General features: G+C 38.2%; 2 protein-coding genes and 1 long non-coding RNA gene across 3 annotated transcripts in view; 1 reads left to right on the top strand and 2 right to left on the bottom strand.

Moving 5' to 3' along the window:
- The window catches only part of LOC139145737 (lysine-specific demethylase 2B-like), an 83,684-nt gene extending 74,042 nt beyond the window's left edge, over positions 1 to 9,642 (bottom strand). The window contains 8 exon segments of the mRNA XM_070717051.1: positions 2,795 to 2,948; positions 4,019 to 4,112; positions 4,830 to 4,936; positions 5,221 to 5,393; positions 7,991 to 8,037; positions 8,176 to 8,254; positions 8,361 to 8,499; positions 9,469 to 9,642. Of these exon segments, the coding sequence (XP_070573152.1) occupies positions 2,795 to 2,948; positions 4,019 to 4,112; positions 4,830 to 4,936; positions 5,221 to 5,393; positions 7,991 to 8,037; positions 8,176 to 8,254; positions 8,361 to 8,499; positions 9,469 to 9,501 (826 nt within the window). The 5' untranslated portion in view covers positions 9,502 to 9,642.
- Positions 9,643 to 10,126: 484 nt separating this feature from the next.
- The window catches only part of LOC139145735 (calcium release-activated calcium channel protein 1-like), a 30,600-nt gene continuing 15,791 nt past the window's right edge, over positions 10,127 to 24,935 (top strand). Inside the window, exon 1 of the mRNA XM_070717043.1 lies at positions 10,127 to 10,484. Coding sequence (XP_070573144.1) covers positions 10,242 to 10,484 — 243 coding nt within the window. The 5' untranslated portion in view covers positions 10,127 to 10,241. The remainder of the gene's footprint in view (positions 10,485 to 24,935) is intronic.
- On the bottom strand, positions 20,067 to 22,189 carry LOC139145738 (uncharacterized). The gene is made up of 2 exons (XR_011555001.1): positions 21,252 to 22,189; positions 20,067 to 20,292 (listed from the first exon to the last, which is right to left on the bottom strand). It is a non-coding gene; the product is annotated as an uncharacterized lncRNA (long non-coding RNA).

Below are 24,935 nucleotides of genomic sequence, written 5' to 3' on the forward strand. Positions count from 1 at the left end.
CCACACAATCAAACCATCAGCTGATTTCAAACCTGAAATAACGACTGACCTGGGAGCTGTAGAAAAGTGCAAAGAGCTAGGAAAGACGCAACAAGGATGTGGGAAACAGATAGATCCCCTGCCTCAGATCACACAGCCAGATATTCTGTAGGAGTTCTGATACACCAGTGTGCATCTGTCATTTTGTAAACTGTAGTCTAATCCAGTTGTTAGTCACTAATTGAAAATGTCTCAAAACATACTGTGACACAATACAAATAGGGCCCTCTATCTTGGCAGTAAATAGATGTTCAATCCCCTGGCACTGAGAATCAAATATTGTAAATGTATAAACATTAATTAACAATACAAATATGGGACACTTAGGCTAAGAAGTCTCAGGCAGACAATAAGTTATTAACACAGTTATGGTGCAGGTCTGATGCAAACAACAAGGTTACAAGAGTTTATAAATTTTAAGGTTTACAAATAAACCAAGCACTAGGATAGGCAATTCTTCCCTTCATAAATTTGGACAATGTAGTAATTTCAGTATAAGCCTTGAGAAACAGACAAATGTACATGTTGATGTCACAGCTGGTGTTTTGAATAGGCACACCAGGTTTGATGATTAACTAGTTGTTGTTCATGAAGTGAGTTAGTAGACTTTGTGAATTACAGGGTATACATTGTTAGGTGACAGCTTCACTCCCTGACAAGCTTTGTTTCAAATTTAACTTTGATGGATGGTGGCATACTGAGACAGCAATACTATTAACTATTATGAGTGGGCTGTCCGCTGACAGAGAGCATTAACAAATAAAATACAAAGCAAAGGGCTGAATTCATCTTATTATGGGACAATTACAGAGCCGATGATAATGCGACTACATGGTTCTTTTATGTTGGATTCTGTTCATGAGTGCATGGAAATAATTTCATTTGAGAAATACAGAAGGGAAGGAAAATAAAAAAAAGTGACTCATGCTCAGTGAGTAAGTGAAAGCAAAGTGATGGAGTGGGGCTTAGACATTCATTTCAAAGACATCATATGAACTGCTGAGTGATTGTATCACCAGTTTGCACCCGTGTGTGTGTGTGTGTTTGTGTTTGTGTGTGTGTGTGTCCACATACACAATCAATGTTTTCAGGTCACTATCAAAACACATGGCTGTTTTCCCTGGAAAATAAATCAACCAGCATACAGAATGGGAAAAGGCATTATTATGATACAAACATATGTCAGAGTCTTTTAACTTTCATTTCTTTGTGACCTTCTGTGTCAAAAAAACATTGATTAATTGCCACACCCTAACATTACGGATGCAGCTGTGAAGAGTGTAGCTCAAGTCACATATTCATTTTTTTCCCCTTTCTACAGAATTGAACAGGAAATGAAGAGAAATAGAATGAACTGATCTGGGACCAAATTACAGCCTGATATTCCTGAGTGAAAGGAGATTGACACACAGTATATTGACTTAATTATATTGGATTGCAGCTCTGTAAATCAACCACCTACTGCAATAGAAAAAGGCTATTTGCACCTACAGAAAGAAATGGCAGTCCTTTTTATGGTCTTATTGACAGCATTATAACCTTCTGAATATACTTCGCAATATCCACTTCCTAAAATATTGATTTATTAATTTTGACATATTACAAACTACAAAAAAACAACAATTACAGCAAGAGAGATTATCAATAAACATTTACTGCACAAATAAAAAAATACCTAAACAACTGTTATGTAATATTACTAATAATGGTTGTATTAGTCATAGTATGGCAGTACGGCATGGATTGAACTAGCTCTGTTATAAACATTTGACAGACCATTTTTTCCCTTTCTATTCTGTTTGTCAATGAAAAATTTTCATTCATGAAACAAAGTCTACATATGTTGTAATCTTATGCTGTGTTTTTAAAATTCAGAACTATGATAGATGTCCATTCAGTGCACTATCATTTGATGTGTTGACACGTGGGACCATTCTCCTGTCACTCACTCAATGAATGGCAAGTCTTCAATTGTACCATGTTGAAACTAAAGACCAGCAATAATAATCATACGAAAGGGCATATAACAGTTTTGTCATAAGTAAACTTTCTGAATATGATTAATGACATGTCAATATAGTCAAAAGATGCACATTATTAATAGCTGTATCTTGATGATTTTTTCACAGTTTTTGTTTTTAATGTCAACAGTTTCCTATCATACTGTAAACACAGTATTCAGCTTGTAAACTCAGCCTGTACATGGGTAAACTGCATCATCTTTGTCGATATGAAAATTCTAGTCCAAACTAAACTACAAAAGTAAACTATAACAGCGTATTTTACTGTGTTGACAAGCAGAATAATGAGTGGAAGTCACAGTGAGTGTAAGATAAATAGTGAACCATCAATCTTTTACCAATTCAAAGCTTTATTCTGGGGTTCAGTAACTATTTTCAGTAAAGTCTAGTTACAGTCAAAACAGAAACCTAGTAATTCACATGCACCATATTTTCACAAGCAAAGTGTAGGTGTCTTTGCCTAACAAACATTCATTAACCCTTTGAGTGCTGTAAATTTTCCCATCAAAATTTTAGTGCAAATTTTACTAAATTTTATGGATTTTTCTGAAATATTTTGATAATTTTTGACCAACTGTATATTACATTTCATTGGCTACAGTCTTCTTAATCAAAATTTGAGCAAAAATCTCAAAAAAATTGACAAGGATATATTTTATGAAGTCAACAAAAATTGACTTTGGCGCTCAAAGGGTTAACAGCACTGGCTTACAGCTATGTTAAAAAAAACTTACCTGTTGGTATCAGAAAGGTGTACCCATCATACAATGTAATTCTTGAACAGTCATTCACCCGATCACCTAAAAATATGTCCCCTTGTTTTCCTGAAAGAACCCACGCTTCGTACAACTCCAAATTATGATCAGTTGGCGGAATCAACCAGAACACCTACAATTCAAAACATAGAAGCAGGTGAATAAGTCAAACATGTATAATAAAATTTACTGGCTCATAGCATTGTTACAATGGGCACTCCATCAGTTGAGTAATCGGTGTGTACATGTATTCTGTGGCAGAGAGAGTTGCTAGTGGATAATTACACAATGCAGCCTCAGTGGGGGAGCTGTCACTCTATCTCTGCATAGTATTTCCCAGTTAGGCAAAATTGAACCAGCAAACCTCAGCCATTGCAGGAATGCAGTGGTAGGATTTATATGAGTAATGTGAAGTTCATACACGATGGAAACAGGCACTTGATGATATGACTGTGCCTTTCATGGAAAGCTGATATTTGCACTGGCAGCTTGTAAGTGGAGTGAAATACATGCAACACTGGCCTGTCATAAGTGTTGCAGCTTTGATATGTAATTAGAGTGACACAGCAGACCTTACTGGTGACACAGACTGAGCTCCTCAGAACAATAACATTAAGCCACAGGCTAATTTGCACCGGAAACGGCATAATATTTATCATTTTGAGAGTCATTATGGTGAGCTAATTGCAGGAGCAAAGACTGAGTACAGAAGGCTAATTTATGGGCCAGCAATCATACCAAAAATTACATGCACACATTGATGGAGTAAATTAGGTCACAATAATTCATTTCAATTACACTGGACATATGAGCATCATTGAAACTGGTATAGTCCTGAATACTAAATATAGATCTGTGCAGCAGCAACACCCTGCGGACGCTGCGACTGACTACTGATACTGTGTTTTTCCTTTATTAGCTTTAACAACAGATGACTTTGTCCAATTAGGGTGACAATGTGCAACCAACGTAATACAAGTGTCTACAAAATCAGGGGACTTGCCGATTGTACAGGCAGGCAGGGGATGCAGGGGAAGCATGCTAAAAAACCAACAGTAAATGGTGTACACAATATCAAATGCCAATCTCCTTATGTATAATGCACTGTAAATGAAATGTAATCAAGCGGCGGGTTGGACCTGCACTGCATGGAATGTGATAGAGCACACGAGTGTCAATGTGCGAGTTGCGTTGGGTACATACCTTCTGTCCGTGCAAGACGTGGTACCACACTGATGTACCTCCGAAATCGATGTGAAAATCAGTGTAGCAGCCAGCTACGCTCATCAAACAGTACCTGTGAATAGGTACAATATAAAACTGTATCAATAGGGTTGTTATAATGCGTGGGCTTGCACGCGGGTCCCATAGGAAGCACTGTATTAGTACTGCCACCACGCTGCTCACTACGACCCTTGCTCGATCACTGAACGTCTTGCCTAATCTCGTCGCTGATCGGCTTCGTCTTTCCAAAATGTTTCCACAAAAGTACCATGTAGGATGCACAGTTCTCAGCTGGAGAACTGCTCAGATCACAATCCCACGCTATAGGGTAAAGTGGGATGGTCTACCTGTTGGCAGGATCCCAGGAAGGCGGGCCACATCAGCTGCAGACCGCCTCAATGCATAACCAAACACCCAAACATTCAGGAAGTGGTTCTCACCTTCCCATTCGTCCATTCACGTGTCACGTGTTTGACGCGTAGTCTTTTCAACTCCCTGCATGCTTCACAGCACTATGTGCAAGCCAAAGTTGTTATAGTATTTGAATTTTGGTCGCCAGAACCCGTTTTTTCTATTTTTATAAGAATAGTGCAATGTAATCTAACTCCGAGTTCCGGATGTTTTTCAGTTCGTGTTTTCGTTGACCTTGAAGGAGCGATACATATGGAAGCTATTTTGTATGAGTACATATTCATATCTGAAATCTGGCATATGGAGCACACGACGAAGGAAACTGCGTCCAAAAGGCTCTTCCAATTCAAACTGACATAAAATTTATTCTTCAACTTACTTTTGGACTTTGGGGTACTTCATATCCGCTATAGCATTCGTCGCCTCGGTTTGGGTTTCTTTGAGGTGGCGAGGCCAAACGTTGTCTACCCAATCAACTTGTCGGACCTGAGGGAATAATTAACTCGAAATGTTGCCATGCTCCTGTCTTTCAAAAAAAAATCGTTGATATTTCTCATATTTCTCTTGACTGAAAAATCAACCGAGAAACTGAACGCATCGAAAGATGTATGCGAGGGAATTCGTTCATCAAGTGCAGTCGTTGGCATACAAATCAGTGTGGCATTTAGCATTTGTCAGAAGCACGGGTGACGGACCATCATAACCAAAGCAACGATATATTCGTAAATCTGTAAAACAAATGTTTAGCCGAAATACGGATCCGGCCTTACCAAAGTTGGTGAAGACACGAAGTCTTCAAGCCTTGTACGACTGAACTCCAGACTAATCACGTTCAGTAGTTTCTCCCTCTCCGGATTTTCGAAATACTTGGCCCACTGAGCCATTGACATCTCGATACCTTTCTGAGTATTTACATCCACCACGTCCACCATGCGGCGACTACCTGCAGACGGGATAGAAACACATGGAAGAAATACATGGTCACACAACATAAATGCAAAATACAACACAAAATCGCGAACATGCCTAAAAACTCTCTGAGACTTTGATACTGAACAAAAGCTGATCCGGGAAACTTCGACGGATGGAGATGGTACGCAATTTCCGAAGCGTACACAATAGAAAAATTATCGACGCCTGTATTAAAAGCCGCATAAAGTAAAATTTACCCTTTACTTTTTTTAGCTTTTCACTTGTCTTCTGTATTTTAAGCTTGCCATTTCACCTCTTACACAAATTATCGACGCACTGTTCGTATGCAAAGTCAATATGCTTCTCAACACAGCTGTATGCCATCACGTGACAACAGAGTTCATAAAACTCGGAGTATACCGAAACAAGTGGGACAGTTTGAAATTTCATCTATAAGTATGTTTTTCTCCAAAGAAAGAAAAACTTGACATTAAGATAAACTGTTCAGTAACGCATGTCTTGTCATCGTCCTACCAACGATAGCAAACGTTTGGGGAGACACGAATTTACAGAACTTTGAGCGGAGTGCGGTCGTACAGGAACTATTGGATCGTATATTGTCACTAGCGACATTACAGTCGACGCGGACCAGAGCAACGTTAAGGGAATTCCCGACGTAATTTTGGCTGGAAAACATCTGAAACTTTCATTCCTATTAATATCAAGTTTGAGATTTAGCCCTTGACGAAAATCTGTTTGCATGTTTCGTTGCGGTGGGGAAGCCACGTTCGCAACAGCCACGGTCGTCCAGAAAATGAATAATAATTTTTGAGACAATTTATAAATTCCTTTGAAAAAAGTTGAACATTCTCTCACTCTTACAAGTTCAGTGTTGTTGCCTACCGATTTCACACAGAACGACTCACAGAGATGACGTCACAGTTTACGTGTTACACGTCGATCTGAATAACTGTCGACCCTACGTATACGTGACCGAAAGTAAAAGTTTATGGACTGACTGTAGCGCTGGAGATAATTTCAATTTCCTACACTTGTCCCAACCCATGCTATTGCAATGTCAACAGTTTTCTTTGTTTCGACACTTATCCCTCTGCATTGTGTTCCGAAGTGGACTCTCGGAATTTATATACTTTGAGTACACTGCAACCTTGTAAATATCGACAATATTGGCTCTGTCACATTTTACGCCAGTTAACTCTTTCAGCGCTAAAGTCAATTTTTGTCACCTTCAGAAAATTTACCCCAATTTTTTTCAGAATTTTGCTAAAATTTGATGAAAAACTGTAGCCAATGAAATATGATATCTGTTTGGTCCAAAATTATCAAAAAATGACAGAAAATTTTTTTAAAAACTTGATAAAATGTTGCACTAAAATTTAGGGGGAAAAATTACAGCACTCAAAGGGTTAAAATAGCATCTTAGCTCTGCATAGCGTCGATTTTGAGATTCCATTTCCCGCCACAGCACTGCGAAACACTTTCGCCAGATTGTTCAAAATCTTTAGAAATTTGCCTTTTTTGAAATGCGTCAAGGCATATTGTAACACAGTGGAGAGGACAAAGGTCACACGAGTCAATGAACGCGTCTTGTTCAAAGCTACAAACCAATTGTTTTTCGTTACTGTATATGTTCAGGATTGACTTATTCCAGAAGACCACATCCTGTTTGTTTTTTCGGGAAAAAATACCATAAGACCTACAAACTTATTTGAGTAACAGGTAGGTACGTCTATTTATTAGGGTGAAACAACCAAGAAATGACAAATGCTACATTGTTGGTAGGTATTACAAGTGTCTTTAAGCGACACATCATCAGAGCCCACGAGGTAAATCTGATCCGAAAACAAAGCCTTTAGCTCATGGTACATTACTGTATGTTGCAAATAGTTTGTAGTGTGGAATGCATGAACTCAACCCAAGGTCTGAAATCTCAAGGTTGATAGTGAAACCTTGAATTTCGGTATCCACCGTGCAAAGAATGACCATTTGAATTGCAGCGATGGCGAGTAAAGAATGAGGTAACCATGATTTTTATCGTGTAACCATTTTTCTACTTTCAGTGCTCACAGTTTGACACCATAGTAATGTACTAGTAGTAGTATGGCCTATTATCTGAAGAGATCAAAACAGACATAGCAGGAAGGTCATGACACCACATGAGGAATGTGCCATATCTGTATGTACACATCTCTTTCCGTTTTGCTTTCCCTGTTCCCTACACGTTTATTGAAAGTCAAGGGACACAGAAAAGAGAGAGAATAATAAGTTGGTTCATGAACCAAGTTTTATTACAAATATTGAATCAGTTACATATTTCGAATTCAGACAGGGTTGGGGACGTATCCATGACTCATTTGTTTGCATTTCAATGTTGACGGTGTTCGTCAAATGCAGTTCTTTCCTTTAAACTGCCCTTCAAGGAAGACTGACAATTCATTATTAGAGATGATGTGACAAAATAGCCAAAATAACAACAGAAGAGAACACTGAAGTGGACAAAGCACGTGTGATTTCTAGTTATGCTTGGATATGTCGATCTCTCGGTCACACAATCAATATAGTTACTAGGTTTAAAGAAACACGTCTGTGTTCCCATTGACAACTTACCAACGTACTGTTTGACATCGTTGACATTAAAATCCTTGTTTGGTACCCTATATGCCGAAGAAGAAGGTGAGAACGTTAATGACAAAAGGTCTTTACACAAACGGCAGGGCACAATAGAGACAATTCACAGCTCAATTACCAAAGGACGGTTTCATTCAATATAATTCATCCCGTAGATGCTTTACCTCATTCCCAGTCCCGTCTTCTCTTTAACAACCATCGGTGTCTTAAAACCATTCTTCTGGATATATTTTAGTCCGAGTTCTGAAAATGGAATGATATATTCATAGAAATATTCGGGTAACGTATAGGTTCTACTCAAAAGCCTTCACTGGGTACGTGATGAAATGCACGTGAACGAATGACCTACCTTCTCCAGCTATCTTGATCACAAAATCTTCTGTAAATTTGTCGGAGAACAACTTTTCCTCCACACTAAAAGTTCTCTTGCCTTCGATCTCGTCATCCTGGTCTTGTCCCTCATCGTACCTTTTGCGTTCCTTGGCACGCTGTGTGCGAAATCAGGGGGACAAAAATACACGTTTGGATGTTGAACACCGACAGCAGGATATTGAAAAGCATTTGAAGAAAACAAGCATCACATCTATCAACAGATAAAAAAATCACCGAAAAGATCCGACTACACACGAATGTTCTTTGAATTAATGTAATCGCGGGTAATTTAGCGAAAGAATTTGCAAGTAGGCAACCCGGTTTCTTGGCGCGAGCTTTGAATAGCTAGCTAGCACAACACAGACTACACCGGCCATGTACAGTCGAGTGTCAACTCGAGAGCCTTTGTTCGAACTTATTTCCCGAAATTTTTAAGCATTGATTTTACATCTGACACCGGCTCACATATATGTTATTACTTTCCACTGACAAAAAAATTGGTTCCAATGGCGAGAAATTAAGATACGAGCGATTTTTGGTGGTCGAATTTGCCATGTCGGAAGATACACGGACGGTACACATGGCATACACGGTCGACGCAAATGATTTTAAAATGCGGTTTTCAAAATGTGGCTTACAAGTCACCAAATTGTGGTTTGATTAACCGTGGATAATTGTTATGATAGTTAAAACACAACTTAGATGTCCCAAAATAGAGCGGTCACGGAGAAATCGCGTGAAAAAAGTTGCGATTTTGAACAAGTCGGCGTACGGTGTGTACGTATAGCAATGGGTACGATGTGGAACTAAAATTACGTCTTACGAGCTTTTTACTGACAGCAAAATAGTACATACGCAATTTTCCGAGATACGTCAAATATAGTCCTTGAACGTGAGCATAGTTACTATGCGAATAAACGTGACATGAAAATAAATAACGAAAAACTCAGGCTCATCTCATAGGTAATTCTGTACATAGTACACAAACATGGCGTTCATGGCTCTATGGCCTGCTAACGTTGTACGTTATACGCCGAACTGCTGAAAGTAGCTAGAATATCTGCATGAGTGTGACTATTACAAACCAATTTTCGCCCAGTATCAGTTGCGTTATCCATCAGTAAGTATGCAAAAATGAGAAAATCGTCGGTAAGGCATGGATGTGAAAGACAAAGCAAGCGATTTGCTGGGGTTGGCAGAGGCGCGTTCAAGAAGGTCACAACTTTTGTGTTGCTCCAACGGCACGTCACCATCTATTTTGCATAATAAGGGTTAGTATTAGTGACGTCACTTTGTGTATGTACACAATAGACCACGTTAAATAAACCAGCGCGAATTTTCATTTAATTTCACGTACTATAGTGCTGACAATTGTATGACCATGTCCAAAACACTATTTCCTAAGTATGCCAACAGGCAGTAAAGATAAAAAATTATTTTCATATCAGAGAGAGCGAAGACATTTTGAGAAAGACCCTTAGGTCATATTGGTTTATACAATATGGCTACCTATCCATTCCAGGTACTGTTACGAATTTCGTCTCTTTAAAGAGAATCAGAGAAATATTGGAGATCAGCATATCAAAATTTGTTTATTAAAACTCTAAAGATTGCATGTGGTATGCATTGTGAAATATAGCCAAAAAACTTCAATTATTTTGTCTTGGCAAACGTGTTGACATAAAATATTGTCCAAGTTAAAGAGCCCCAATTCTTAAAGTGTTTGTTTTGCATGTGTTGCAGTGAAAGTATCGCTCGTAAACGTAGTATCCAACACTTTCAATGATGCCCGGTAAAAAACAGATCACTTCAGAGTATTACACCACTTTTCACATGCTTCCATGCATTGAAGTTTACAATGAAGAGAACAGTAAAAATCCTGACCCAGGGCGTCAGTTCTTTGGCGAGGGCGGTCAGTGCAGGACCTGCCGTAGGAGGTGGAGGAGGTACACCATACACCAAGTTGGGTTGTCGCTCCTACTTAAGAGAAATGTCGAACCAACAGAATGTGCATGCTCTGTCTTGGAGAAAACTGTATTTGAGCCGCGCTAAACTGAAAGCATCGAGCAGGACATCGGCTCTGATGGCCGGATTTGCCATGGTAAGTACAATGAATATTATCAGCTGGTAACCCTGTACATCTTTTGCGTGGAAAACGATGGATGCTGCTGTATCAGTCATGCTTATCGGTCGTCAGTCATTCTTGTCAGTAATTCTACAAGGGGGAACAATACCAACAGCGCGTATACTATGAAGGAATCGCATGGCCGATTTTAACAGAACAGCATTAAACATATTAATGGTAGAGCCACTGTGTACATGTTGGTCATTGCGTTTTGTTTTACGAATATTTCAGTGGTATTCAACATTTTCTGCCTGTTTTCGACCGAACAGTTGGACATCATGTTGCCAAATTCAAGGGAAGTTCATCTTCACATTGCATGGCGCGAACCATTCTGCTGATTCTTCTGCGTAGTGTTTGTTGTTATTTGTCTGTGTAATGAGAGATTACTCACAAGAGTAAGAGAAAGTTGGAACTACAAATAATTTGTTTGGTTTCTATATCATTCCAAGTAACTGCCTCGTTGAGAAAACGTATGTGACATAGCGATTTTGACTATTTAACCAAATGACTTGACCAAATATTAACCAGCCACTCGTAGATATCTCTGATATCAATATAACATATTTCGGTTATGTTTGCACAATTTGTTTGCTGAGTCTGCTGTTGATTACATTTGCTGTGCAAAAAGAAGAACAGAAAAAAACAAACAGTCCATTTAGGGGAGAACCTGATGGTTTGCAGTGATAAACAGAACTACAGTGCTAAAGTTGTCTACAGTGTAATCTATAATTGCAAAGCTTTACTGATTTGCATTTATCTGCTAAGTAAGACTGCACGCTTGTCACAATGGTTAGAGCATGATTTAGACAGCAGTGGAATGTACTTTATGTGACCCCCAATAACTAACGCTACCGCGATATATTTATTGATTCGATTTTGTCTAAAATTGTAGGCATCTTAAGTGAAATATCTTCATAAGACCACAATGGTTACACTTACACATTTTTGCCAGAGTCAGCTCTGACCATTTACATAGCACTGCCAACATGCTCCTGAAGTCGTATAAGGTCATGGCCAACATGTCTCTCCTGTCTATATCAGCCAACATGTACAGTACTGTAAATTAAATTTTAACATATGATATAGTTTACGAAATCATTCATCAATAGCTATATTTCATTTTTGGCACTCATGTTTTACTGCTTAAAAGTTAGAAAGAATCTTATTTCAGTGTTGATACCTTTATACAGAGTGGTTGAGGAACCTGTGCTTACACTGGATACCTTTTTTTGTTGTACTAATAAGCATGTGAATGTGACAGTAGTCATTTCCTGCCAATTTTTGGCCCCATTCTAATAGCATTGATCACAATGCCAGGTATGTTACTAAATATAGCTGCACGCGCGCCACATGGGACAAATTTTGGACAAATTTTGTAGTTGCATGCGTTACTTTAGTTGCAGCTTGTAGTTTAAGCCATAAATTCATACAAATTAGTCACTGGCAGGTTTTATTTTTGTTGTTCTTGCGGAAAATACAGACAAATATTTATTTATGCATATTAATGAGAGAAAAAATGACATCATTTGCAATCAGCGCTATTTTGTGAACCACTGTGAAATTTATAGGCAATAGTTTGCTTAGACCACAAACAAATATCTCCTTTCTTGTTTACACTTCGAGACATTGTAGAAAGGTAACCAGATAAAGCCACTAATGATTCAGTGACTCCATCAATATTTAAATTTATCATACTGAGGAAAATTGAGTTTCACTGGTCATACTGCAGAAAGGTATTCCATTTCTTTCTTTATTTCACAGTCTGTCATTGTATCTGTATAAATACTCAAGTTGTGAAATAGAGACATATTCTCTTATTAATTCCCATATTCTTGAGAACATAGAAGGCACTGACTGAGTTTAAACCAGGTTTATCTCAAAATAAATCGAGTTATTAAAAAAACTTCCAAAAGGAAAACAAAGAACTAATGCCATGTGTAAATAATCAGTGTCAGCAAGAACTGATGCAAGAACTGGGACAGAGAACTGCAGCCTTTACATAATTAGGTCAAATCCTTCAAAACCTGTTTTCAATTGTAAAACACCCAGAAAATACATTGGCACATGCTATCAGGTCGTGTTAGTAATACCAAAGTTATTCAACCTGTCTTCAAGCTTGATATGGTTAACTAAGTAAAAATTAATCCATTGATGTATGTTTTATGTTTCTTCTCTGATCAAACACTTCAAATGGCATAATTCTGTTAAATCCCTATTTAATTCAAGTGCCTTGACCTGATAGCGACTGGTGAACTTGTCCAGCCAGGAAGAAGTTGAGAGCTGGCCCAGACTCAAGTCAAGGGACATTAGGAATGAGCAGATCCATTTAGTACCTGATGACAAATGTCAAATCCATTGGTATTGTTATTAATCCTTTGGTCCAATTGTTCGTTATTCTATTACACAGTTGCACTGGTGTGCGACACTCTTCTCGACCGGGAAAACAAATTCATTCAGGGGCATCCCATCAGTTTCAAGAAACAATACATAAATTGAATTCATCAATGAGCAGACTCTCATGAAAAAATAGTGGACAATACTACCATTCAAAGAGTTTGTAGAAACATGAATAACAAGCTGAAAAATTAAAATAATACACTTGCTACTTCCTAAAAATGTATAATGATATTTTTATTGCTACCAGGTTTGTTACATTGTTTGTCAGCTTTAATTCTTGAATGCATAGTCTGAGGAACATAATAGAATACAAAAAGGGAAGTTGTCATAGGCACCAGTGAACATGCATTCCATCGTGCAAGGTTTGTTAACAAATTGAGAGAAGAAGTGACAAATCTGAAGTAAAGTGTGTTTACCTGAACATACCTGTAGTGCTTGATTGTTTCAACTCGAGATACTCAGAGGACAGGCAACCTATGATGAATATAAAAGTAGGCCACTTTGCAGTTTTTCACCAGCAAAGATCCACTCAAATTTGTTTATTATATTTATTTGCTCATCAACAGTGCCATGAAGCTGCCACTTACGGATGTAATTTTTAACCCATTCTGCACCACGGTATGGCTAAAACTCATTGTTGTCAATGGTGTTGTTGATCTGTTCATGGATGTAAAAAATACATTTTTTACATCCATGATCTGTTTATAGGGAATTGAAGTTAAAAGTTACTAAATTTCATTCAAAGTCTAGTCTGGGGCTCAAAATTGCAGTAGTCCAGTGACCACAGACTGCCAACTTTTCCCTTGGGCTACCAAAATCCACAGGCGTACGGAATGTTTCCTAGATCGTCGTCGGATGGGAAGTGACTGACACTGTACTGTGAGGCTGAAGGCCGAACCTCGGTACTGTATAAGAATACAAGGTATGTCACGGAAAAATCGACCGGTGGCCCGAAACAAACGAAATAAAGCATCTACCTCAAAAAAATTACATCGACCGGTCGGAAATACCTTCAAACTTTCAAATCTTTACTCTGGTTACAGAATTCTTTCAAATCTGCCAGTTATGGGCGATAATTGACTGTCCGGCGAATACTCGCACTTGCATTGCCACTCCGCCATTTATAGCTGTTTTACTCCCAAAAGCCTTTACGAGTGGACGAGTGACCCCGTGAAGAGTTTGTTTACAAATGTCAGATGGCGGGATTCACAAGCATAAACTTTCCCATGGTTTGCGTTGATTGCCTTGTTGCCTTATAGCTGAAGTTGTATTCACTGACAGTATGAAATTTACCTAACGGTTAACGGTTGAATTTAGCGGTTGTGGGGTCACGGGGTCACTCGTCAACTGGCCTGTCAGCCAGTTGAGAGTAGTTCTGAAAAGTTCATTGCCCTTGCCAGATACGGTTTTTGTGTCTCATTATCTCTGTGCAATTGAGAAAACGAGACCTACAGAAGTTTTTTGTGCCTGGTATGAATTTCCATAACATTATGAAAATAATTCCGGAAGTGAAAATTAGCACCAAAAAAACCAACTTTTACAGAAACGTGTTAAGTTCAGTGAATGGCATAGCATTGTGTTGTTGTGGTGTCAATGAGTCCGGTCACGTAAAAAATATTTTTTACAATTATAATATCCATGGTCCGGTCTTTGAATTCAGTGCCAAAACACTGCCTTATTTTTCAGGCAAATAAGCCCTTAAGTTAACTGTCAGTGGCAACCAACCTCTACGTTTGTGATTTTCCCATTCTACAATGACTGACAAAAAGCAATAGAACGAATCTGACATCGAGAAACTCAGCTTATATCACAGACTATAGCAGACTAGATACAGCTGGACTAGACACCCCAACTCTTTGCTTTTAACTCTACTGAGTCTGCGCACAAGAACACAAGACCAGCTAAGTCATTAGAAAAATATAGCCAACTGGTTTGTACAAGGCAATGTTTATCAAACTTCAATTTGGTGAGGTGATGATATAAACACAGTACAACATAGCAAACAAGTTCATTTTTTTTTTCAAAAGCTACTAAACATTCCTTTATAACTACTAAAGATTTTCAGAAAAAATAAAAAAAATATCCCTTGAAGTTGAAGGTACAGTGGAAATGGGTGACTGTTGTTATTATGTGTGTACATTAACACTTTCACCGCGGGAGGGCGCATTCTGCGCCAACGGCCAGACTGCGGGAGGCGCGTAAACGCGCCAAGAACGTACGCGTTTATTTGCGTTCGATATACGTCGGCTTTGTTTGATCTACATCATGTTTGTTGACTATTTCCTCAAGCCTAGCGTAGTATACGAGGTAGAGGTCAAACCTAAATGAGCATGCGCGCCAAATTTGTAAACAAATGCCGCCATATTCGGTCATTTCTCGGCCGTGATTTGTAAGGATCGTGTGATCGGTTGTTGTTTTTCTCTCAGAGGGTATTTAAAAATGGCGATGCGGGCACAGTTTGACACCGACAAAGCCCTTGAGCATGTTTTTCTAGACACTAATAGTGGAATTGTCACTGATCTTGAAACTGAACTCGACGAGAAGGCGGAAGTCAAATTTAAAATTACAACTCTAATACAGAACTTGAATATGTTCCCAAACCAGTTGAGCAAACACAGAGATCGCAAGCAAGACACTGACAGGAAGGTAGGCAATCTGAGCATGCGACAAAGTGCGACAAGGGAACGATGACTGACATCACAAACGTTGATGGGTATCCTGTGGATGTTGTACGACATCAGTCTATCGATGACAATTACACATCGGACTGGCTACCAGTATATAAGCTTAAATAGAACATAGCTCTGTTTTGAATGTCAGATGATACCTGTTGTTCGAAGATAAACCTGTAGTAAATATGCATATTAATCTCATTTACGTGAAATATGTTTTAGTGTATGTGTTCCTCCTACTGAATTTGAGTTGATAAAACGTAAGTGGTAATTAGTCCCCACGGACACCGTCCGGGGGGACTTATAGGTTTGGTCATGTCCGTGCGTGCGTCCGTGCGTCCGTCCGTCCGTCCGTCCGTCCGTTCACGCAGATATCTCTGAGATGCCTGGAGCGATTTCATTCAAACTTGGTACAAGGATACTTCATATCAGTGTGCCCTCTAAGGGAGGTGAAAAAAATTTTTTTGAGTCAAACTGAAGAAAACTTGACTTGGTGTGCGTCACCGCATGCATGAAAATGGTTATAAATAAAAGTCAGTAGTTGTAAGTGTAGCGCCCTCTATGGTAGTGTGTCTTTCTCGATTCCTGGTATTCTCGTGTGAGTCAGTGAGAAGACAATGAAAACAACAATGGCTGCCTCCTTCCCCATCGATCGATCGGCAAGACAAGTGTACAATCGGCACGTAGTATCACTGCAGACACTTATAGAAATGACATATTCAGCTACTTTTTCGCCCAAAAACTACAAGGAAACATGTTATCTGTGAAAATTATGAATCTGCTTAGCATTTCTAGTAATTGGCAGGCTTTTTACAGCTGCGTCAGTGACGCGTCAGATTTCTTGTAATTTCAGTGCGTCAGGTGGATTTGCTGTGCGCCATGACGCGTCAAATTGGCTTAGCGGGCACACTGACATATGAAGTTCATATGTCATACAGATGCACGTCAATTTGTTTTCTGATACGATCCAATATGGCCGCCAGGCGGCCATTTTATTACGATTTTTTCATGTACAGAGCCATAACTTAGGCATGTTCCAACCGATTTTATTCAAAGTTGGTACAAGGACATTGACCAATGTCATTCAGATGCACGTCAATTTGTTTTGTGATACGATCCAATATGGCCGCCAGGCGGCCATTTTATTACGATTTTTTCATGTACAGAGCCATTACTCAGGCATGTTTCGACCGATTTTATTCAGAGTTGGTACAAGGACATTGACCAATGTCATAGATATGCACATCAATTTGTTTTGTGATACGATCCAATATGGCCGCCAGGCGGCCATTTTATTACGATTTTTTCATGTACAGAGCCATTACTCAGGCATGTTTCGACCGATTTTATTCAGAGTTGGTACAAGGACATTGACCAATGTCATAGATATTCACATCAATTTGTTTTGTGATACGATCCAAAATGGCTGCCAGGCGGCCATTTTATTATGAATTTTTCATGTACAGAGCCATTACTCAGGCATGTTTCGACCGATTTTATTCAGAGTTGGTACAAGGACATTGACCAATGTCATAGATATGCACGTCAATTTGTTTTGTGATATGATCCAATATGGCTGCCAGGCGGCCATTTTATTACGTTTGTTTCATGTACAGAGCCATAACTCAGGCACGTTTCAACAGATTTTATTCAAAGTTGGTACAAGCTTATTGACAAATGTCATAGCTGTGCATGGCAATTTGTTTTGTGATACGATCCAAAATGGCCGCCAGGCGGCCATTTTATTACGATTTTTTCATGTACAGAGCCATAACTCAGGCACATCTCAACCGATTTTTTTCAAAGTTGGTACAAGGACATTGATCTATGTCATACATATGTACGTCAATCTGTTTTGTGATACGATCCAATATGGCCGCCAGGCGGCCATTTTATTACGATTTTTTCATGTACAGAGCCATTTCTCAGGCATATCCGCATGTTTCGACCAATTTTATTCGAAGTTGGTACAAGGACATCGACCAATGTCATAGCTATGCACATCAATTTGTTTTGTGATGCGATCCAATATGGCCACTGTGCGACCATTTTGTTACGATTTTTTTCATGTCCTGAACCATAACTCAGACATGTATCAAGCGAATTCATTCAAAAGTATTTTTATCACAGACCTAATGAAGAGGACTCTATCCTCTCTGAGGACCTGTAATCAAAATACCCATTAACAAGTGGGGACTGTGTCATCAACGATGACTTGTTTTTAAAGTGTTACGCCGAGAAAAATACATTTATATATTGAAATAACAAAAAATGCAACATTTTTTGATTTTTTTTGGTAAAATCCAATATGGCCGCCATGATCACGTGATCTTCAAGGCGTGTCACATGACCTTTTGTGCATTTTTATAATGCTCTGTCATATTGCAATACTCACTGAAAAAATTGTCCCGAATACTCAAATAATTACAAAGATATAGCACATGCATGTAAATCAATATTGATAAGGCCATATACCCATAGAAAACTACGCACAGGAATGCACGTATAAAAATTAATTACGCAGTGAAAGTGTTAAGCCCTAAGAAAGCAAACATATAGAATATGTAGACACAAACAAGAAGAATATGGTAGCATATAGAATCTGCTACAATTTTTCATGAATATAAATGCGTATGAATATTAATGAACCGTCCACCACTCTTGGAAGCACTATACATTCACGACAGTGATACTCAATTTTTGTTGACTTATGAAAAAATCTTAGAGGATGGTGTTTGCAGCCAGCAGCTTAGTTTGAGTAAGCAAGTGCTTTATGGCTTGTAGCATGATGTATATCACAATTGACATCACTGCAAGATCTAAACTTACATGTATGTAAAGACATGATTATATGTTTCAATTTAACCACCCCCCAAAAAAATTGTAAAGTCACCCTCAAAAATTCCTGCAAAGGGGGACCAGTCCCCCTTGCTGTAGCATTCTAGATGAAACACTGTGTGCTGGTATATGTTAGACATTTATCATAAATGGCATAACAAATTCAAACTTGTAATATAAATATTAGGATTCATACTGAGATATTGCACACTGTAATCCCACACAAATATAACAATATCCTGACCTTTGTCAAGAGATCTCTGTGTGTATGATTAACCCAGCTATGTAACTCAGCATATTTGTGGTGAGCAGATGTTTGAATGTCTAATCAACAGTATTGTTGCAATATCCACAATATGTTTCATTCATCAATGCTTTCTTTATTCACAATAATGTTGTACAACTGTACTGTTTAATTTTCAATGTTCATTTATTCTCTGACATATCAGTATTTTCATCTAGGATGTGCCAAATTACATTCTTTAATATTTCATCAAATTACATTCTTTAATATTTCATAGAAATAGGGCTGTTCACAGTTTACGTCACTGTTCTCTCATTAATATGCAAAAATAAATATTTGTCCGCATTTTTAGTTTACGCTTTTGAAAATTACGCATGCAAGAACGACGAAAATACATCTCAGTGGGCGACTGCTAGTGTAACAATGAATACTAAAAAACCGAGCACAATTAACGGCAGGGGGGGGGGCCGGAAGAGAAAATGGGGGGGCCACGAAAAAAAATGAGTGTTCTTGGGGTGGGCCATGAAAATTCCAGGGAAAGTAAGGGGTGGGCCACCAAAATTTTTTACACCATGACAGACAGAGAATATTTTTCAGCATTTTTGTTCCCTGTTGAAGCTGGAGTTCCTTGTTAAACTTCTTGTAGCATGATGAAATACCAAGTCTTAAACCTCACAATGCAGTTGTTATGTGTAAAATGAGCAATATTATTATTGAAAATTGACTTCATTTGTCAACAGTAATAATGGTTGGTAATGATACAGAGGCTCGGTTGAAACTGGTTATTTCATCATGCTATAGGAATCCCTTATAGAACAGGAATGCCTGTCAGTACCATGTGAAATTAGCATTCACATGGCTAGTTGGCATGACTTAATGCATGTGCATAGGGAATAGGCAGTCCACATTCATTTCAGAAGCACGTTGGTAACATGTGTATAGGCCGAAATATTTAAATGAGCTAGCCATTCACACACATGTGAATGAATGGTTATTCTGAATCCACTCACATGTATGTGAACCAATGGTTATTTTGAATGCACATATGATGACAGGGTCATCCTGGCAGAAAAAGAGCACCATGAAAAGTACTGATTTGACACCCGATTTCACTTATTTTGATGTTGCCGTTATGAATTTGGTAAACATTGTTACATTTGCATGTTTGCAAGGTGTAAGCAAACATCAAATAAGTGAAATCAAATTCCAGTAAAATCAAGTACTTTTACACAGCCTCTTACGGTGAATTATAAGATACAATTGGTTGGATATGTAATTTAACCATATTTGGCCTAAAACTAAGACAGGCCAAACAGAGTTAAAAGCAACTCTGACTCACCTGAACACAGCAAACACAAGCAGACTCACCTTTCCAAACGTTCAAATAAAAAGCACAAAACATATCTGTAAGTCTGATGACCAATTTAATAAATTTTTGGCTTTAACAAATTTCATAATAGACACAGTGAAAAGTGATTTAGTCAAAGATTAGTTTTTAAAAGAGTTCATTTAACTCTGGCCAAGTCTCGTCTTTCATGTCCTATTTTGTTTTGAAATTTGACATTGAAGACTTCTTTACGTAAGTCATGATTATTCTTGCCAAATTTCTCTTGGGCCTTGGCTGACATGCACACTGAAATGAAACAGAAAGGAGAGAATGAACTTAGCAACATTTATTAAGACGACAACTTTACAATAAAGTTTCAGAACATGTGTGTGATTTGTTACATACACATAGAGGAATTTTTTACATACATCTTTGCGAGTGCAAATTAATACATTGAAAATGTAACATATATGTCTAGAAATGTGCTTGTGTACGTTGTATTGACTTGACTAGTTGCCACAGCCACTATACCGATTAATTTAAGTACATCTTTACAAAGTGAGGGCATCACAATTCATAATTTGAATCAATACAAGAAAGTATGTTAATACATGAGGCAAACAAGTTATTGAACTCAATAAAAATTACAGCTGCTGTCCCTTGAAAATTAAGACGTATCACATTTCTAAACATTTTTTCTGTCTTTCAATACAAGGCTTCTTACCTGGCAATATCATATTAACAATGGATTTTAAAAGTTATTGAACTCAATAAAAATTACAGCTGCTTTCCCTTGAAAATTAAGACGTATCACATTTCTAAACATTTTTTCTGTCTTTCAATACAAGGCTTCTTACCTGGCAATATCATATTAAAAATGGATTTTAAAAGTAACCATGTACAAAAGAAGTAAAAAATGCAAGTAAGACCGGGTGGTACAAACAATCATAAGTTTACATAGCCATGTTCATCCTACGATCTACCGGTAGTTTGGGTCTGAGTGAGACCATGGACGCAAACTAAGCTTAGGCGTTGTTCAAGCCCAGCTTTGTTTTGCGTTAATGGCCACACTGTACACCTCCCTCCGCCCTGTCCAGGTATACAGATACGTACTTTCTTTTCACCCCTAAAGCTCAGGTTAAAAATGTCGGGCCATATACAAAACCAAGCTTCCCAGGAAAATATCAATGTGCAGAGAAAAGCCTCTCTATAAGGCATACTAATTTCGTAATTGCCCTTTATAAATATGCATTTCAAATACTTACCGGATGAATGGAAAATTATCGTCCACGACGACTTTCTATCTCGGCCACTGCATCCAACACTGTCGCGGGGAAATACACTTTACCTTCATGCCAACTGAAACATTACCACTTAGACCTAACTCACTTGCTGTTTTGACTCAAAATGTGTCGTCACTGGGGGAAGAAATGACCGAGAAATCAGCCATAATTCGTGAGATTCAGCTGGTCTGAACAGCCATTACTTCAAAAAAATCTGCGCAATCTCATTTGAGAGATGCAATGTGATATCCGACAACGATCGTGTGGGAACACAAAGCATTGGTCAAATTCGAAAGGTCAAGGGTCGTGATCGTCGCAAAATTTTGACATTTCAAGTACGCGTAAACTGTTCCTTTAGATTTTTCCAATAAGCAAAAATTGACTTTATATGAAGAGATCAGTTAAAATACGGACGTCCAACACACTAAGTGAACCCTGTTGCAATTCTGATCAGCCTCGTTAAATCCAAGCGTACTCATTTACGGGACCCTTACGTCCATACCCTGTTGCGTCCCGTCCACTCTTCCAACACAACTCTTTCCAAAGTCATGACATCATACATCGTCAGAACCGTTAGTCCATCCGGCTCGACTTTTGAACGGTTTGGGGATGAACAGTACCTGTACTGCGTTTCCATTAAGTTTTATGTAAGTTGTAATCGCGAAAGTTTTACAATGGCAGATGCAGAACCGTCGCAAGTGTGTTCGTCGTTGTGTGATGATCTGACGTACATGTACATGACTGCACATCATAGCCAGTTGCTGACGGACGTACGCGAAAACATGGACCGTATGAGAAAAATTTAATGACAGATCCAACCATATTACGTCTGGAAATGTGAGTACCTTTCAATAGAATGCAGGTTCCGATCATATGGAATATTTAGCGGTGAACATGTGTTTATTATTGCACATTTTGAAAATAAATAAACGATGTTTAAAATTTTATCTGTGCTGATTTAATTTAGAGGCTGCTCACAGACGTTTGTAGCCATCTGCATGACTTCCCTCTTGTCATATTCATTGGTTTATACTGAAAATCCCTGGTCTCGTTTTTTTGAATGGAGATGAATGAAACTAATGCTAATTATATTTAAGGGATAGGCTGTAACTTCATAATTTTGGCAGAAATTGTGTTCTTCGTACATCGACTACAGGTTTTTCTCTCTTTTCAAAATCATGTTAGCCAGTATTGCTAATGTTATTCTATTTTCTAAAACACGTTCAAATATCCAGTCTTCACAACCTGTATTATGTACAGTCAGCATTGTTATTGTTGGTAAACACATTTGGTCTGGACTAAACTTCAATTGAACACAATAACAGTGAACTTTTATAATATACATGCACACAAAGTGTATGTTGGTTGTATTGATAATATCAACGAGCTAATTCAACTTAAATTTGTAAACCAATGAAGTAAGTGCAGTTGATACATAACAAAAATATTAACAAAATCAAAAACTTACAGCTTTATACTGTCACTTTAAAATGGCAAACCGTTGCTTCTGTAGCCACTAAATATTTAAGTCTGAGAACAATTTAACTGGTAAATGTGACCCATGTGGCATTTCTATAGTGCAAACATGAGTAATTTCACCTGAAAAACTTAACCAAGTAAAATCAACTCTACACATGAGTGCCGCCTAATTTATTTAAATTAAATAGACAATAGGGATGTGAAAACATGAGAATTGACAACAAGTCAGTCCTTGGAGTTTATTAATGCATGTCTAAATTTTTACCGCCACATGTGTAAGCTACCATTCAATCCATTGACAATCTTCCCTTCTATCATGAATTCAATAGGACTGCTAATGAATGGTTACTTCACATGGCTGAGTCTGATTTCACATTCATAGCCAGTGATGAATGTTCAAATTTTAACATGTCATATTTCCAATACTGGCATGTGGCAGGTTGGACTGCTATGGACTGCCTATTTTTCCTCAAATAACCATTCAACCTGTTCCACACAGGAATGTGGACTGGCTAATAGGCAGTTCAGAACTAGAATACGTAGTGGACACACAGGAAAAAAATACTGAAAAAAAGGAGGAAAAAATGGCATTAATGGGTCTTTTATAGTTAGCCCATGAAGGACTATTCCAATGGCAGACTGTCATTACAGTGGAGTAACATTGAATATCTTGGGTAGTCATAGAAAGGCAGACACTGGGTTGTGGAAAGTGCATTGAAATCACAACGGTCATGTTATACATTTTTCCCCAACATCTGAAAACATCATACAGATACTCAGTTGAAGTAAAGTTATTTTATTTGTTTATTATTTATATATTTATTTGTTTATTATTTATTTCAAGAATGCAAGAATGTTGTTTTCACTAAAGCATATATTAAAAGTTATAAGGATTATATATATGTGTACAACTTTGTACCTATGTAATCTTTTTTTTGGGGAGGGGGGGGCCACAAAAATTTTGTTGCCAGTGATGGGGGGGCCACTAAAATTTTTGCAGGTGTTAGGGGGGGCCTGTAAAAAATATACGCACCACATATTTTCTCTTCCGGCCCCCCCCTGCCGTTAATTGTGCTCGTTCCCTAAAAAACATAATCACGACTCAGAGTACTAGCTGCAAAAACAGCCACGCATGCAACATTGATAAAATTTGTCCGCATTTCACGCTGCGTGTCCGATGTCGCGCGCGTACAGCTACCGGTATATTTAGTAACAAACCTGTAACCGTGAACAGCGCTATAGGAATGAGCCTGGCAACAGTTGGAGAGGTAGTGTATGAAGTTCTTTTTGAAAGGTCATTGCCCTTGCATGTCATAAGCTCTTCCTGTTATTTTGCACAGTCTCATAAAATTTCTGTCTTTTGATGCCAAAATTCAGCTTTAAAATAATCAACAAATTTTTGTAGATGTTGATATTGTAGTGGTGTAGTTTCACAAATCATTCTTTACATTTAGTCTCTGTAACCAGGCTATGATTGATATATACAGTTCTTGAAACTTTCCAAATTTATGAAAGAGCTTGTTTTTATTGGATTACGGTATGTATATTTTTGGGGGTTATATTTTTTTGCCTTTTTGGTTTTAATTAGTTGACAATCTCAAGGTTTTATGTTTTGGTATTGGAATGATTCACAAGTTATGTTGTCTGCAAGCTGACTTTACTGACCTGCCACTTTTGTTAAAAACTACACTTCATGTACACATGTCTGAAAACACTAATTTTTGTTTGGTTTAACAACACCCTAATGGAGTATGTTTTTAAGTATGATGTACCATAGTATTTGAGCATGAGCCAGGGCTCGAAATTAGCAGTAGACTTGCGACAATAGACTACCAACTTTTCCCTGGGGCTACCAAAATACATGAAATGGCTGCAGCCCACACAGACTACCAAAGCCTTGGAATGAAATTTGGGACTTGACTTTGACTTTGGGACAAGCTGAATGCAGTCAAACCCAGCCAGCCAGACTATTACTTTGTTATGCAAATTGCAAAGACCACAGCTGTACACTGCATCGGAATTTTGCAACAAAGTTTCAATATCTGAATTGATGTACTTGGTTGACAGGCACAGGAAATGATGGCCAATGAAAATGCATTTTCACTGCATTTAGATCATATCAATCACAGTGGGGGGGGGGGGCAATTATTACCTTATCCTGCACAGAAACCCTATTGGTACGTTCAG

This window comes from Ptychodera flava, chromosome 12 (genome assembly GCF_041260155.1).
Source record: "Ptychodera flava strain L36383 chromosome 12, AS_Pfla_20210202, whole genome shotgun sequence".
Lineage (NCBI taxonomy): Eukaryota > Metazoa > Hemichordata > Enteropneusta > Ptychoderidae > Ptychodera > Ptychodera flava.